The sequence below is a fragment of the Grus americana genome, chromosome 6 (genome assembly GCF_028858705.1).
Source record: "Grus americana isolate bGruAme1 chromosome 6, bGruAme1.mat, whole genome shotgun sequence".
NCBI classification, from domain to species: domain Eukaryota; kingdom Metazoa; phylum Chordata; class Aves; order Gruiformes; family Gruidae; genus Grus; species Grus americana.
Window position 1 is genome coordinate 23,598,010 of NC_072857.1, and position 14,972 is coordinate 23,612,981.

General features: G+C 38.4%; 1 protein-coding gene across 5 annotated transcripts in view; it reads left to right on the plus strand.

The window, feature by feature from the left end:
* RAPGEF4 (Rap guanine nucleotide exchange factor 4) overlaps positions 1–14,972 on the plus strand; it is a 153,703-nt gene that overhangs the window by 115,961 nt on the left and 22,770 nt on the right. For all 5 annotated transcript variants that reach the window (XM_054830896.1, XM_054830897.1, XM_054830900.1 and 2 more), the window contains 8 exons: positions 1,914–2,002; positions 4,290–4,368; positions 8,856–9,006; positions 10,336–10,424; positions 10,899–10,929; positions 11,173–11,251; positions 13,073–13,219; positions 14,430–14,527. In XM_054830896.1, the coding sequence (XP_054686871.1) occupies positions 1,914–2,002; positions 4,290–4,368; positions 8,856–9,006; positions 10,336–10,424; positions 10,899–10,929; positions 11,173–11,251; positions 13,073–13,219; positions 14,430–14,527 (763 nt within the window). The remainder of the gene's footprint in view (positions 1–1,913; positions 2,003–4,289; positions 4,369–8,855; positions 9,007–10,335; positions 10,425–10,898; positions 10,930–11,172; positions 11,252–13,072; positions 13,220–14,429; positions 14,528–14,972) is intronic.

Consider the following 14,972-nt stretch of genomic DNA (forward strand, 5'->3'; position numbering starts at 1 on the left):
AGCTCAGAATTTCATTTCTGTAAATATTTGATGCATTTGATCAGCTTTTGGGTACTATCAATGTGCCAGCAAGGGAGCTTTTGCTGATGACAATGACAAATAGACATAAGCTACACAAAAGAGGAAGCAGTCACATTACTTTGTTAATAGTGTGTTGGCAGTGTCTTTTTGTTTAAAATCTTTCAAAGTGAGTTCACTGGTTTTGAAGATGACATTTCTTTTGTTGCTTTTGTTAGTAAATACAGTAAGTGGCTACACTGATGCTTGAGAATCCAAATCAAAGTTACTGATGTATTCTGATTTCCAGAATGTGTTACTGGAATGTGTTAGTTGAGTGTTCAGCAGTTTTGAAAAATCACTATGCGAAAAGAGTCCCCTTAGCAGGGACCTCTTCTTAAAGGCTTGCTGCTTTGCCCTTAATTGGTATGCTTACATCTCTGACATCTCTTCAGATGAGCTGACCTTTGGGCTTTGCTCCCTAAGTAGGTATGTAGCATTTGCACTAGAGAAATGTTCTGCATCCCAAAGTTGTTCCCTGAGATATCCAGTCAACCAAGAAACTTCACTTTGGGAACAGATCCTCTCAGTTGCAGTTTGGATTCTACTGCCTCCTCTACTGAGGAGGCACAGCTCCTACATAGCTCCCTGAGCCATGCTTTCAAACAGTGACAGTTTTGCTTCGAAGGATTAGCTCTGAAGTTCTCACTTCCAAGATCTAACTCTTTATGGGTGATCACACTCATGCAGGATGAATTCAGCAGCCCTGCAAGTCACTTCACTTTTCATTTTCACTTTCATATTCAGAGTACAGCAACCTGTGATTTCTCTGCTTCACTCACTCAGATACTTGGTTAGTATCTCTGCGAGAATGTGCACTGGCTTAACAAGTGTTTGTGTTCTTGGGACATCAATACAGTTCTTCCAAAGGGGTTGGCAGGTAAAAGAACTGTGACGGTCAGCGCTCAAAGTGAGGAGGAGCTCCCAGGAGCTCAGCTCCACCACTTATTTCTCAGCAGGAGCAGAGTATCTTCACTTCTCGGGGTTTTTTCTTTCTTTTTTTTTTTTAAAGTTCCATACTTTATCAGTTGGATTCCAAAAAAAAAGAAGAAAAAAAGATGCAAAGATTGAAAGAATGGAGGGAAAGATAAAAAATCTGATCTGCAAGGAAAGAAAAAAAAAGACCACAGGATAAGTTTAGCAATATCCTGTGATATTCTGCTGGTACTTAAAATGTTGCCAGTGATTTTGCATGAAGCAGAAAAACCTGACTGTTGTACTTGTTCTCTCATCTCCCTAAATTCACTCCAGGAAATGGTACAATCCTAAGTTTATCCACTTGCAAAACTTACTTACTTCAGCTATCTAAGACATTGCACAAATGTGAAGATACAGTGTGCTATTTCATTATCTGCCCCCATCTTCTCAGACTATCCCATCGGTGATGTTAAAAGAAATTGTCCCCTCATTCTGGCACTGATACACACCAGTTCTCATTTCATGCTCATACTAAGTCTGTTAAGACCCTGTAATGACTGCGAATTGCTATCATTAATGAGAAATTTATTCTCAGTGGAGAAGCGTGCCTGATTGCACTTCCCCAAGTTTGCACCAGTGCAGCTCTTCTGATTGTGGTGTAACTGTGGTGGTGTTATACTGGAGTACTTGTGCGGGGAGGGGGCCATCTGTCATCTCACACTGCCTGGGTAAGGTGGAGAGTGTTATTGCTCCCATTTTATGGAGGGGAAGCCGACAAAGATTGTGAGTTGTTTTGTCCTAAGTCACACAGAGATTCCGGTCAGAGCAGGTATTTGTACTGTGGCACTCTTCAGTCCTGATCTTCTCACTGGAACACAACTGTTTCTTGATGAGCTCTTTTGCCTATGAGACACTAACTGCTCCTTTCCCTCCCTCAGGTATATTGTGATGTCAGGAACCCCAGAGAAAATTTTAGAGCACTTTCTAGAAACTATGCGCCTTGAAGCAACTTTAAATGAAGCAACAGGTATCTACATGACAAAGGCCGTGTTATTATTGCTACATAAGATCTTGCTGGGGCAACACTGCAATGTGACGCTTTGAAAAGCAGCTAGTGGTAGTTTTGCCCAGAATAAGAACTATCCACCGCTCTGAAACAACCCCAAGAAAACCTAGGCGATCCAGAATTAAAGATGACAATCCACTCTTCCTAGCCAGCTCTATTGTATTTGTACTTCTGGTTCAGAGTAGAACAGCGAAATCTCAAAAGGTGCCAGACCACTAGTCATGACTTTAATCAGGCACAGCTATAAGGCCAGGACAGAGCATGCATTGCCACCTGATGATAATGGTACTCATGCTTCTTGTTCTTAAGTGTTGCTTAATACTGTGAACTAGCTTGATACCTCCAGCCATTGCATTATGCCAGTATAAGTATACCCAAATTTACATATCCATATCACATCATTTAAAGTATCACAATTTAAATTACTTGTTTGTAATACTTTCCCATGTGCAGAGAAAGAACTGTTACTCAAAAGAGAAGAACTCAGCACACCATGGGCCAAGTCCCAAGAATGCAGGTTGCTGCAGGTGCACTTAATAGGCTGCTTTTCATTAGTGTAAAGAGAAAAGAGAATTTACATCTAGGGATATAGATATTTGCTGACTTACTATTAGTAAGTATTCTAATTTTTAAAAAGAGGCACGAAAAATTCCTCCTAATTATGATAATGCAGAGACTTTTGTATTAAGCTACACAATATTGCTTTAGCAAGTTCTTGTTACACTGCAGATGTCGAAGAAGTATATATTCAAAGGTGTTCTTAAATCCAGTTAATCTGTTACTGACCTCATAGTATTGGACAAAACCGTGTAGCGGTCCATAAATGGTGGAAGAATTGAATTTTACAGTGTGTGTTTTAACCACTTCTAAGAATAAAAATGATCCTTTTCATAAATACCTGTTTATTAGGATTACAGGCAGAATGTTGTTCTTTAAGCCTGAAAGTATATAATCACAAGTTTACTATTCATAGTATGCATGTATTAAACATTTTTCTAAAACAAATTATTTTTTAAATCTTTTAAAACTTTTACCCAAAACATCCAACAACAAGATTATACCTCTATCCTAATAGGATGCAAAATGTCACAGTTCACAAAAAAAGCTATTTTTAGGATATAGAAGCTCAGAATGCTGGAAAATCGAATTTTTAGTTTATGCATTCCTTTAATTTAAGAACAGTTAAAATCCACCTTGCTCTGGATATTATGCAAAGAAAACATCTCACCCTTCCAGAGGTGAGTTTTGTCAACTGAGAGATATTTTCATATATGAATTACAGCAGAAGCAATGATGTAATATTACATTACACAGTGATCTCACCATATTTTTTCTGACATCCCTTACTTACAGGGGTTTTAAAAGTTTGTCTTATCTCAAAAGTTGCACTGTAGAAATGATACCCCAGGGTTTTGTGTTTATTGTTTCTCAGTGATTCCATATAAGACTTGCATAGTTGAAAAGTAAAATAAAGTTTATTCTCACTGCCAAACTTATTCTGGCCTCTGCAGCCAGGCTTTATAAATCCTTCTTGTTGTCACAAATACAAAGATAAGGCAAACTGGGATTTACACCAGTGCTACCACAGATCATTTTAACAGAAAAAATAGCTTGCTATTTTTTGCCAGAGAAAATAGCATATTGTTCATATACGTTTTAATGTAAATGTAGCAGCTGTGATACTTTTGAATCAAAATAAAACCAGATGTTTGACTGTCCATTTATGTCTTTTAGGCCTTCTGCTCATTGCTAGGAAATCAGCAAAGAATTAAATTATTTGCCTTCTCCTGTGTAGTATATACAGTATATACTATATGGGCTGTCTGGTATTGTAGTTCCCTAAAGCCAAATGCAGCAGCACTTCTTAGGTACCCAGGCATGGCAGGTCTGATTCTTCTGATGCTAAGATCTCTACACTTGTAGAGAAGTATATCCAAATATTTCACTTTCGCACAGATGGTTTGGTTTTGGTTTTTTTTCTGTGCCAAATTTTCCTTTGACACAGGTAAATGCCTGTTAACATAAGTGCAATAAAATTCATGCAGACAAGAATAAAAGCTTAATATTTCAGTTCATATTTGTTCATTCCCCATTTTAATACTTAATTCCTACAAACAAAGTGCAAAAGACCCCTTTATTATCTGCAGAGGGCTAGTAAGATATTTTAGCTGAAAGAAAACTCATCCTTGTGATCCCCAAGCTGTTTGCAGGGGCTTAATTGACTGCTTGCTTTCTTCTCTTTTCACAGATTCTGTTTTAAATGATTTTATTATGATGCACTGTGTTTTTATGCCAAATAGTCAGCTCTGCCCAGCCTTGATGGCACAATATCCTTTTCTAAGGGAAAAGTTACATTCCTTTAACAGCTGTCCCTATCGGTGATGAGACTGAAGCTTCTCTCTCTCAAGAAGTACGTACATGCATCGCATTTCCTGGAGGCTGTGCTTTGTGGGTAGGTTCTCAGTGTCTGACTAATGGCTGTCCGTAGCTCAACAACTCTGAAATGGATAGTGTATACCCATGATGAGATACTATCCTGGAGCATGAAAACTGTATCTTTCCTGTGCTGATTACTATTCCGAGGGAAAGAAATGTACTGTCCCTCCACCAGATAAATGAAATTACATAAAAGTTTGGATTTCCCTTCCTGTATTCTTTCCATCTGTCTTGGTTTTTGCTGAACTATAGCATCTAGATTTTAACTAAGCTCATTATGTTTTGGTGATTTCAATGGTCCACTTTATATAGATTACAAGCTGCAAACTGCCTGAAGCAAAAGGGTGCCTAAACTGGTAGAATAATGAGTAAGTAGTTTTGAGGAGCTTTCATAATAGTTATGAATAAAAATAATAATAATCTATAATAATAGTCTATAGCAAGCATTAACAAACTGCAAGAAACTTCAATTGCATGCGAATACCTAGGAGATGAAAGCTTACAGTGGATAGCATCAAGAGCTGGAGCTGATTCTTGTACTGTCTGCATGTTTTACTGAAGGAGTCTGTGAAATGTCCGTCAGTCAGTTACTGGCAGGTCATTTAGTTTGGGGAGCTGTTGGGCACTGAGAGTTGTCCTTGTGCACAGTGACTTGAAGCTATCAAGTGACTGGGAGCATTAAATAAACATATAATGTTTTCTGTTTTATAGAATTCTGACACGGGTATAATAACTTCAATTCCCTATTTATTTTTTTAGAATCAGATTGGTGTGAAAGTGTGTTTTCCTTGAAGCTCAGTGGGGCGAGTGACATCTGGGAAAGCTAACACCCTGAAACCACAAAATAGAGCGTCATGTCCTTGTCTGGCAAGCTTGAGAATCCATTTGTGTTACTCCTAGCAAGGACAGTAATTGTTTTGAAAACCTTTGGACCCATAAAACTGGTCTGCAGAAAATTGTTCATACACCTGAAACAAACACATTTTCCAAAACCACATAGTTTTGGATATCAAATGTATTATGAAATGCTGTTGCTGACAGCTTTGAGAGGGGAAGAAAAGGACAGCACTTTTTATGTTGGATTTTTTTTCTTTTCTGATTTATCTAGCTCATATTATTCAATCAGTCCATTTAAGACTCAGGCTTGTCTATCCTCAGTTATAATAGTGTACCCCTGATATCCAATAACTGGGAAAATCAGATGCATAAGCAAAATGTACCTCATTGTTTATAGGGGAAAAGCTTTTCTGAAGATCAAAGTGATAGTGTCACTTATGTATATGTATTCACTTGTGATGAAATCTATTCTGGAGAGGAGGCTAAGACCACGGTCTTAAGTGGGTCATGGCAGGCATGCTAATTCTTTTCAGAGAGGAGGAGGAGGGCTGGAAGTAACTGGTATCCCACTGCTTTAGTGTCAGCTTTTCCTAGAGCTGAATTATTGTTTATTTGGTCCATTCTGAATATGGAAAATCAAACTGTGCTCTGTTGATGGTACCATTGAAATTTATTGTTAGAGTTGAAAGGTTGCTAACAAAGCTCATCTTTTTGAGCAAAATCACTCTACAAAAATGTTTGCTGGTGCCGTGGGGCTAAAGAGAGATTAGTTATGCTCAGTGAGGAAATTAAAACAGAAAAAGAAAAAGAAGAAAGGTGATTCAGTCAGAGACACTGTTTTTGCTCCAGCTCCCAATTTTCAATCAATACAAGTCCATTTTCCTACACCCACTTAGGATACTATTTTAGCTGGCAGTATGCAAGTAGGAGTAGAGCTAGACCACTGTAGTGCTTTCAAGCACAGTACGGGGTATAAATTATTTGGGTTTTCACTTCTTTTACAGCAGCATTTTGTCATCTGTAAATTCTTTAATCCTGAAAGGAATGAACCATTTTGGCTAAATAACATTATTGCTTGCTGCGGACTCAGTGCTTATACTGTGCTGTCCCTCAGCACACTATTCTTTTTTAGTCATTAAAGTATAGGGATCCTGCAATATTAACAAAATCACATACTTCTTTTCTATAGGGAAGCAAAGGGCATGTGCCCCTGTCCTGGATCAGGACATCAGTCCTGTGTGTTGGACCAAGGCCCCTGTTTCCCTCCCTTCTTCACAGAGATGGAAAAGGACAAATTCACAGAGCTGCAGCTTGTCAGAGGGAGACAGGACAAAGCCCAAAAGAAAACTTGAAATAGAGTAGCACCTGCAAAAGTGCACTTGGGATAGTGCAGGTGTGTGAGCATGTGTGCAGGTGTGCATCTTTAAAGGTCCACTGTTTATGAAGTATAAACTCCTCTCTTGCTCTCTGTAGATAATAGTCCTTTAGTATGTTTCTATATGAATGTTTTGTGAACCTCCTTTACCATCATGCCAGCAAAATAGTTTGTGTTCTGCTGTAGTAATGGGTGCTGATTTTGCACAGCTCCTGATACGGTTAAGTGTTCCCAGGCAGGGAAGAACAGATTTCAGAATTCCTTCCATTTCCTAGCATATGCTAGACATAATTAGAAAAATATGTATACACTGAACTCTAACCTTGTTGGTGTTGATAAATATTTTACAACTACCTGACACTTGTTGAAAGCATACATGATATTTTACTTCTGATTGCAGTCTGCAGTGAAGCTGCATCCTGTAGGTCCCGTAAAAATGGAAGAACCCTTCATTGACTTTCCCTATGATAATGTTTATAAAAGAGCAATTAATATAAATGAGCAGTAAAAATACAGAAAAATTGCCAGTGCCTGTGGTGAGTCAGTTAATAAGAAAGTAAAAATACATGAAATAATTACAGTGTTTGAAAGGTAAAAATGGCATGAGAAAAATGACTCAGTAGAATATTAAACTTGCTCCCTGAGACGTAAGAGCACATAGCTTACAATATTTTATTTACTTCTTATGACTCTCTGACTTATTTACTCCCATAAATGTACAGCCATGTTTAGTTCTCTAGTCATTTTAAACCTTTCCGAATGAAATTAAAATGCAGATTTCTAAAAGTTTGTCAGTCACATGAGTGCCTCAGTAACCCTGGTAGCATGTCAAATCTCTGCAAGGGTTGTGGGCAGGAGGATCATTTGGAAAGTTAATAGATATTTTTCCCATTATATATCACTAGTATAAAGTATGTTAGCCTGTGTTAGAGAAATGCTTCTAAATGAGAAGCTTAAAATAAATATCTTAGATAATTTTGATTTCTAATTAATATTTTAATTTTCTAATTAATATTTTTAAATCTTTTGTTAGAGCAACTGAAAGTGCACCTTGAAAGGATGCTGGACTTCACTGTGAGTGAAAGGATGTCAGTATTTTAACAGTAATCGTTGCTATATAATTGGGAATAGTATTATTCATGACAATCCAGAATCAGAATTTTGGTCTCTGGGAAGAAAAGTTGAAGAAGTTGAAGATGTGATTCCTTCACATTCAGCCATCAGTTATTTGGAAACAGTTTAAATAAATATTGTTAACCTCTGATCAGTGAGAAGTAGGCACACAAATTGTCATATCCTGTTTCTGCTGGGGATTCTTCTTCATTTTCACATAGATTAAAGGCTGAAATTATCTGGGTTTATTGCCCATTGTGCCTTTACTTTTTTCTTGATTTCTTCCTCTCTATAAATGTTACTTTTGGCCTTTTTGCTATTTGCATATTTTTGTAATGTTTACACTTCATCATGAAAAAATCAATTAAATGTTTTCCATTTTTTCTTATTGTTTATCACAAATAAGTATTATGAAGTATTGTGTCCCAAATACACTTTATTTGACAGAGTGGAAACTTCTGATTTCCTCATATGTAAATGAGGCTACTACAGAATTTATTCTTTTACCCCATGTCTCTGTAGTCAGTCTAGGCTGTAAACTTCCAGGTCCTCCTTCCATAATGGGACCTGAGGTTCACCTTGGGTTACAGTAACTTCTAAAAATAAAAGAAATAACACTGGTGGTTCATTCTGGTAGTCTTCCTCACAAATGGAAGACTGGAATTGTTAACAAACACAAAGTGACATTTTTCTTTTTCTTCTACTGTCTCCAAAGAAGAACAAGGAGAAGTATCCTTCTTCAGTCTCTACAGTTAATCCTCTTCTCTATTGTTCCAAGTGCCATTTCTGTTCTGCCTCCCTACAGCAGCCGTCTCTGTGGTGGGATTGTGATCATTCCTGTGCTTTTTAGAGAATTCACTGACTTTTTACTTTTTAGTATGAACGTGAAAGGTTCACAAGTCTTTATGCTAGCGACAGTCAGAAATCAAAAGTATATATTGGAAAGTTCTGTTTGAACACCCTGAAAATGGTTTGTTGAAAGTCAGTTGTTTGTGAATTCATAGTGGGTTTGATATTTTCAATCACTGATCATTTTCCTTGACACCATGGCACCTATCATGCCCAGCCTTCCCAGGGTACAGAGCAGGAGAAAATGGATTATGCCCTCAACAATAAAAGGCGAGTCATTCGACTGGTTCTGCAGTGGGCTGCTTTATATGGAGATTTACTACAAGAAGATGAAGCAGCAATGGCCTTTTTGGAGGTATAAAGGAATCATTGTATCATTGTACTGAAAGTACCTACCAAGCAAGATAAGCTGAAAGCCGGTTCCCAGTCTGTAGAATTCTGTTATGAACTAAAGAGAAGTGGGTCATTTCAAAGTGCAAACTCATAACTCCATTTTCCTGGTTTTAGCTGCAGACAGTATACACACTACAACAGTGCTTGAACCCTTGTCAACCTCTGGACCTCTGAAAATATCTGCTGGAGTTGCAGACCCTTTTCAAAGCACTGCATGGGTAGATTGCTTTATAGCAACAGATGAATTTGGGTTTTTTAGTAATTTCTTGTGAATAGTTCAGAGGCTCTACAGGTTGAACTGGGGTGCTGTTTATGCCTGCCTGAGGTGTGCCAGGAAGGAGCTGGAGGGTTCTCACTCTACAAACCCAAAAATCATTTGAATGAAAGCTGTACTACATCTGTTGGAACTTAAAATCTTTGTCTTCAGAACCCTTCTGATCCCTTAAAATAATTTTAATTCCTCAGACGTTGGTTTTAAGGTCTTTGTGGTAGGTGCCATATCCTTGTGTTTCTCCAGTAAGATGCACTGCCAATGTCATGTTAAGTCGTGATTGCCATTATTATTATTAAATATTGGGTTTATGGAACACAGTCTCATATCTTAATGGCTGAATGGGAGTTCTTGCGCCAAATGGCTTAAAATTGAATCCTAGATAAGAGCAGAGGGGAACAAAAAGGGGCTTTAAGTATTACAGACATAGAGGAAACCCACATGGGAAGGCTTTTCATAATAGACAAGCTTTGGAGACAGACATAATGTCTTTCATTAGTCCAAAAGTTAAAGAACAATTACTAGTTGCAAACACATAGATCCTTCTTTGGGTCAGTTTTGTGTGGGTGTGGCAGGAAGAGGTCTGAGTAGGTTTTAAGGGAGGGTAATACTGTAGCGGACTGGAGTAGCTGCAAGACAACAACTCAGTTGCAAATGAACCACTAAGGACTACAACAGCAGTGGGTAAAAACAACCCCTATCATGCTAGATTGTTTATTAATTTTATAGTCTTTATCTTTGATAATCTGAAAATGCAGTTTTTGCAGGAGCAGTCAGTGGTTACGCAGTGACCTAAGGAGCCTCATCAGGCTTCCCTTCTGCATGTGTAACTCTTGCTTTAAATCAGCTGGAGATAAACAAGTAGAAGTAATCGAGGGTTGGGCCCAGCATGTGTTCCTCTATGCAGATTATCATTCTTTATAATCATTAAACTATCAGATGTCATCTCATAATCCTCTATCCTAACTACTGCTCATTTACCCCTATAGTTATTTAAAGACTATTCTGTATCATTTACAGGAATTTTATGTATCTGTATCGGATGATACTAGAATGATTGCAGCACTAAAGGAGCAACTTCCAGAGCTAGAGAAAATTGTAAAGCAAGTGTAAGCACACTTTTTGCTTCTTTCGTCCCCTGCCCTTCTTCTCAGTAAATAGATAAAGAAAATCTTATCACTTACATCTATTAAAAATCCATTCTATGAATGGCACTCAGTCATACAAGACTGAATGTTTGCATGCAGACTTTTTTGGATGAATGTCTATGGCCCTCTCTTTCCATGTCATTCTTGCAAACACCGAACTCTCATTAAAAGGTCGACAGAAGGAATAAGAAATTATGTACACACCATTGAAACTGAACTGGATGCTTATTTGATGCTTACATGGACTTTGTATAGTATTGTCCCTGCCTTGGTCATAGGTTAACTATGGTATCATCTAGTCTTCCTTTTGTATATGCAAACATGAATATGTTGATACTGTAGATTGACAAGTGGTCCATGTTCTATAGGTGATTTTCTACACAAAATCTTCCAGGTAATATTTAATGATATATGCTATGCTTTACCTTTTTATAGTTCTGAAGAACCTAAAGCACCACAAAAGAAGGTAAGATAATTTATTTGTCCCTTTTCTAAAGAAAGGCTTTAGCACAGCAAATCCATAAGCATCTTCTCTTTAGTAATCATGGATATATTAAAACAACACATTGAGAAATAGCTTTTAACATTAAGTATCAAATTTTGCATTGCAACTCTTTTTCCTGCTATTGATAAGAGATCTATTGCAGTTCATATCTATGCCATAATGTTTGCTTTTGCATTAATATGAATCCTGATGATTCATTTTCAGCACAAAGTTCTTCTGCAGCTGTTCAACACAAGTGATGACAGAGCACAGAAACGCCAGCCTATCAGGGGCACTGACGAAGGTGAGTTCCTTCTCTGCCAAGTTTTCATGAGCCACTGAGATTTGCAGTAAATTTGTCTCTCAAAAAAATGGTCTAGAAATAAACAAAAGTACCTACCTACAGTTTGGCCTGAAGCAATGCTAGCCCAGCATTCTCCATCATCAATTTGAAGCACTCCTAGTCTTTTCCCTTAATTACTTGTGCTATCAAACACTGTTCTTCCTCAGAGAAAGATGTAAAAACCTTTAAAATAAGGAATGAACAAAACAGGTACGAACTAGTACAGACAGTATCTGTGCAGGTAATGGCAGTGCAATAAATAGCGAGTAATGAAGGTCATGTTTGAGCCTCTGTTTCCCCTGCATAGTTTGAGCTAACATGTACAGCTCTTCCTTTTCGAGATAGGAGTGGAGCAGATAATCATGACGTGGATCTCTCCCTTGTGGCACACAGCCTAGAAAACAAAATCTGCTAGTTTGCCCTATTGCTATTGTTTGACTCTCTGAAGAGATCAAGGTAAAATTTACAGCAGTGTATCAGAATATGATTTTCAGTTGTACTGGCTTTTCATATTGTCCTTTACTTCAGGCAGGTTAAAGCACTGCTATGTGAACAAAATCCTGAGCTCTGCTGATGAGATCTGTTCATTGTAAACAAAGATACATGCCCCTTAAAACTCATAAATCTGGGGATTTCTTTGGAACTGCTAGGGCCAGTCTCTCAATGGTTGTTTTGGTGCATCTTCATCACAGAAAATAGCTTCTGCTTCAAGGTGTTTGATATTAAAGGATAGCTTTTGGTAGCAAACAACAGTAAAAATAAGGGAACAAAATGCAAGGTCATATAGCTGAGAAAGCTGGTGGCATCAATCAAACCAACGGAAGAGCCATTTCAAAAGCTGGAAGTAACAGCATATGAACAACAGACATCCTTGCCAGGCATGCAGCTTCTGTTGTCCATATCAGTGTTTCTTCTAGGTCTACAAAGCATGAAACAGTTGCTGCTGCCATTGAAGTGCTGCTACTTATGTCTGTGTGGACAGGCAGTAAGTGCCCTTTTGTATGGCTGCATCTTTCTCATTCGTAGGGCAGGCAGCATGCTGAACATTGAAGATCCATGGACAGCTATAACCCCAGGGGCTGCTTGGCTTGACAGCTGAACCTAAGGAGTATTTTGCTAACTTCTTCTGTCTTGAATTCATGTCACTTTGGGCTGCCTTGCTTTTTGCAGGCTAATGTACTATCATATTGATTTCTAGGCAGCCAGAGACTTGAGTTCATGTATTACTCTGTGAGCCAATTTGTACTGTACACTCAAGTGTATTCTTATTGTTAGGGTATTTTTCTTCATTGTCTACAACATTCTTGATTCAGCAATTATATACTTGCTTGTAAAAAACAGGTTGCAACACAGTGTGATTTAAATTCTGATTGTAACCAAAACTCTGTTTTCAAATCTATTTTGTAAATATGAAAAGTATTTTCCTGTAATTAAGAGAGTTTGCAGCCAGTTTTCCTGACTCTTGAAAAGAAGTGTTGATTTAAAATATTATAATGTCTGGAACATAACAAAGTGCCAGATTAAATTGGCATCCATAAATACTGTAGCAATACTGAAATGCTAGTACTTCATGGTTTACTAAAAGCTCTGGGAAATCAGAGATTTCTATACTAGAAATTGTAGAATATCTGAGGAATGGGTAGCTATCAAAACTGTAGTGATTTGTTCTTGCTTTATTTGTTTCATTTGTGAGGAATGGTTACTGAAGTGAAAGTATTTTTTACAGTAAAGTCTCTGTGGTTGTTACACATGGCATACACAGTGCAATCTTTTTTTCTTTAGTTCTGTTTAAGGTGTACTGCATAGACCAAACTTATACCACTATCCGGGTGCCAGTGTCTTCCTCTGTGAAGGAAGTGATCAGCGCAGTAGCAGATAAGCTGGGTTCTGGAGAAGGCCTCATCATAGTAAAGATGAGTTCAGGAGGAGGTACTGTATTTGCATCATCTTAAACACTTCTCACGGTGAAGCAGAATGTCAGGAGGGATTGAAATTCAGTCAAGGCTTTTGTATCCATGTGCATGTTCAGCTGGTACACAGGTTCTGTCTTAGAGGCAAGTCCTTTTCCTACTGCAGGCACAGACTGGAGCTCACATGGGAGACAGGAAAAATGGAGAAGCTTGTATATGTGCATGTTGCAGAGCAGAGCTACCCTATTTCCTTCACTGTAAGACTCGTAAGAGTTTTTAACAATAGGTATAGGAGGTAAGCATTGATGATGTCATGCTAGACATATGAATCAGCAACAGCAGAAGACACTGCAGTGCAGACATTCCCGTAGTGGTCGCTACCATTCTGGCCGCTCTGTCCATGCAAACCACTACTGGGCAACTTAGTGCCAAGCCCACTGACCTAGTGTTGACAGAGGGTCAGGAGTCAGCCCCCCACTATAGGCTGTGGAAATGGAAGAGTAACTGCAAGGTGAATTCGGCTGGAGAGCTGGTGTTGCTGAAGTGCTCTGGTTGAGTATGACTGTGTGGACACACACAGAGCTAATGAGAGCCGTGTTGGAAGGCATTTTTGCAAACAGTGATGCCTGCCAAAACCAGCTCACTTCTGAGAACTGACACCAGGCAGCTCTACTTTTTGCAGTTGCAGCAATTTTTTATTGTCAGATTTGCTGACAGCCAGTGCCCGCTGGAAGAGACTGTTTTGTAAGTTACTTCATTATCTTTTCTTTACCTGTGATGTGATGGTCTTTTAGAACTGCTGTAATGACATTTGAATACAGTTGCATTTCATCACCTCCTTATGCAGTTACTGTCTTCCAAGCCAATTTCTATTAAGAACAGCTCTCCAAATGCTTACAGCTCACAGAAGAATGAATGGAGTCCCTAATTATAGCTGAATTTTTGCAGATAGTTTCTAGAGATGGCAGCACAGGCTTCTTGACCTGTCTGTACAGTTTGGGGCTGGGATTCCAGTTCTGTATACCAGTTCTGTAGGAAACTGGTTTGGGCTGAGCTTGTTGTTACATTTCTTCAATAAAGAGGACTTTGTAATCATCTATTGTGTATCCTGGACATTGTTTCACTGTGCAAAATTTGTTCCCAGAAGGGTGATCTGTGCAGCTGTTGGATCAGTCCTGCTGTAAATTCTACACATACATAATAAACAATCTTTTGTTTCATGTTTACAGAAAAGGTTGTGCTCAAACCTCATGATGTTTCAGTGTTTACAACTCTCAGTGTTAACGGACGGCTGTTTGCTTGCCCACGTGATCAGTTTGATTCGTTGGTATGTATGTGTGCAGTTCTCAGAAAGTTCAATTCTTTGTTTATTTGAACACTTGGCCCTTTTTGCATTATCAGTGCTATCAGGTAAAAACTAGTGGAAACATTCAAAACAAGGGGCTTGTCACAGTACTGTGGGATGAGCCCTGAAATTAAAATGAGGTAATGTAATTCCCTAAATGAGAGCAGAAATCCATCTGATCCACGTGACAGCACTTGATCCCAGTATTCTCTGTGTCACACTGAGCGTGTAGGAAGAGCTGAATATTGTCACTAAGACATGCAGTAATTCCTGATTACAGAATTATCTCCTGAAGGCCACAGGGATATATTGTTGAAGATAGATGTTACCAATTAAAGCATTCTGGAGACTTGCTTCCAACAGTAAATTCCTTAAAATCTTTTCTTTCTCAGCCCCACAAAATACTGTGTCAAAGTCTCAGATGATT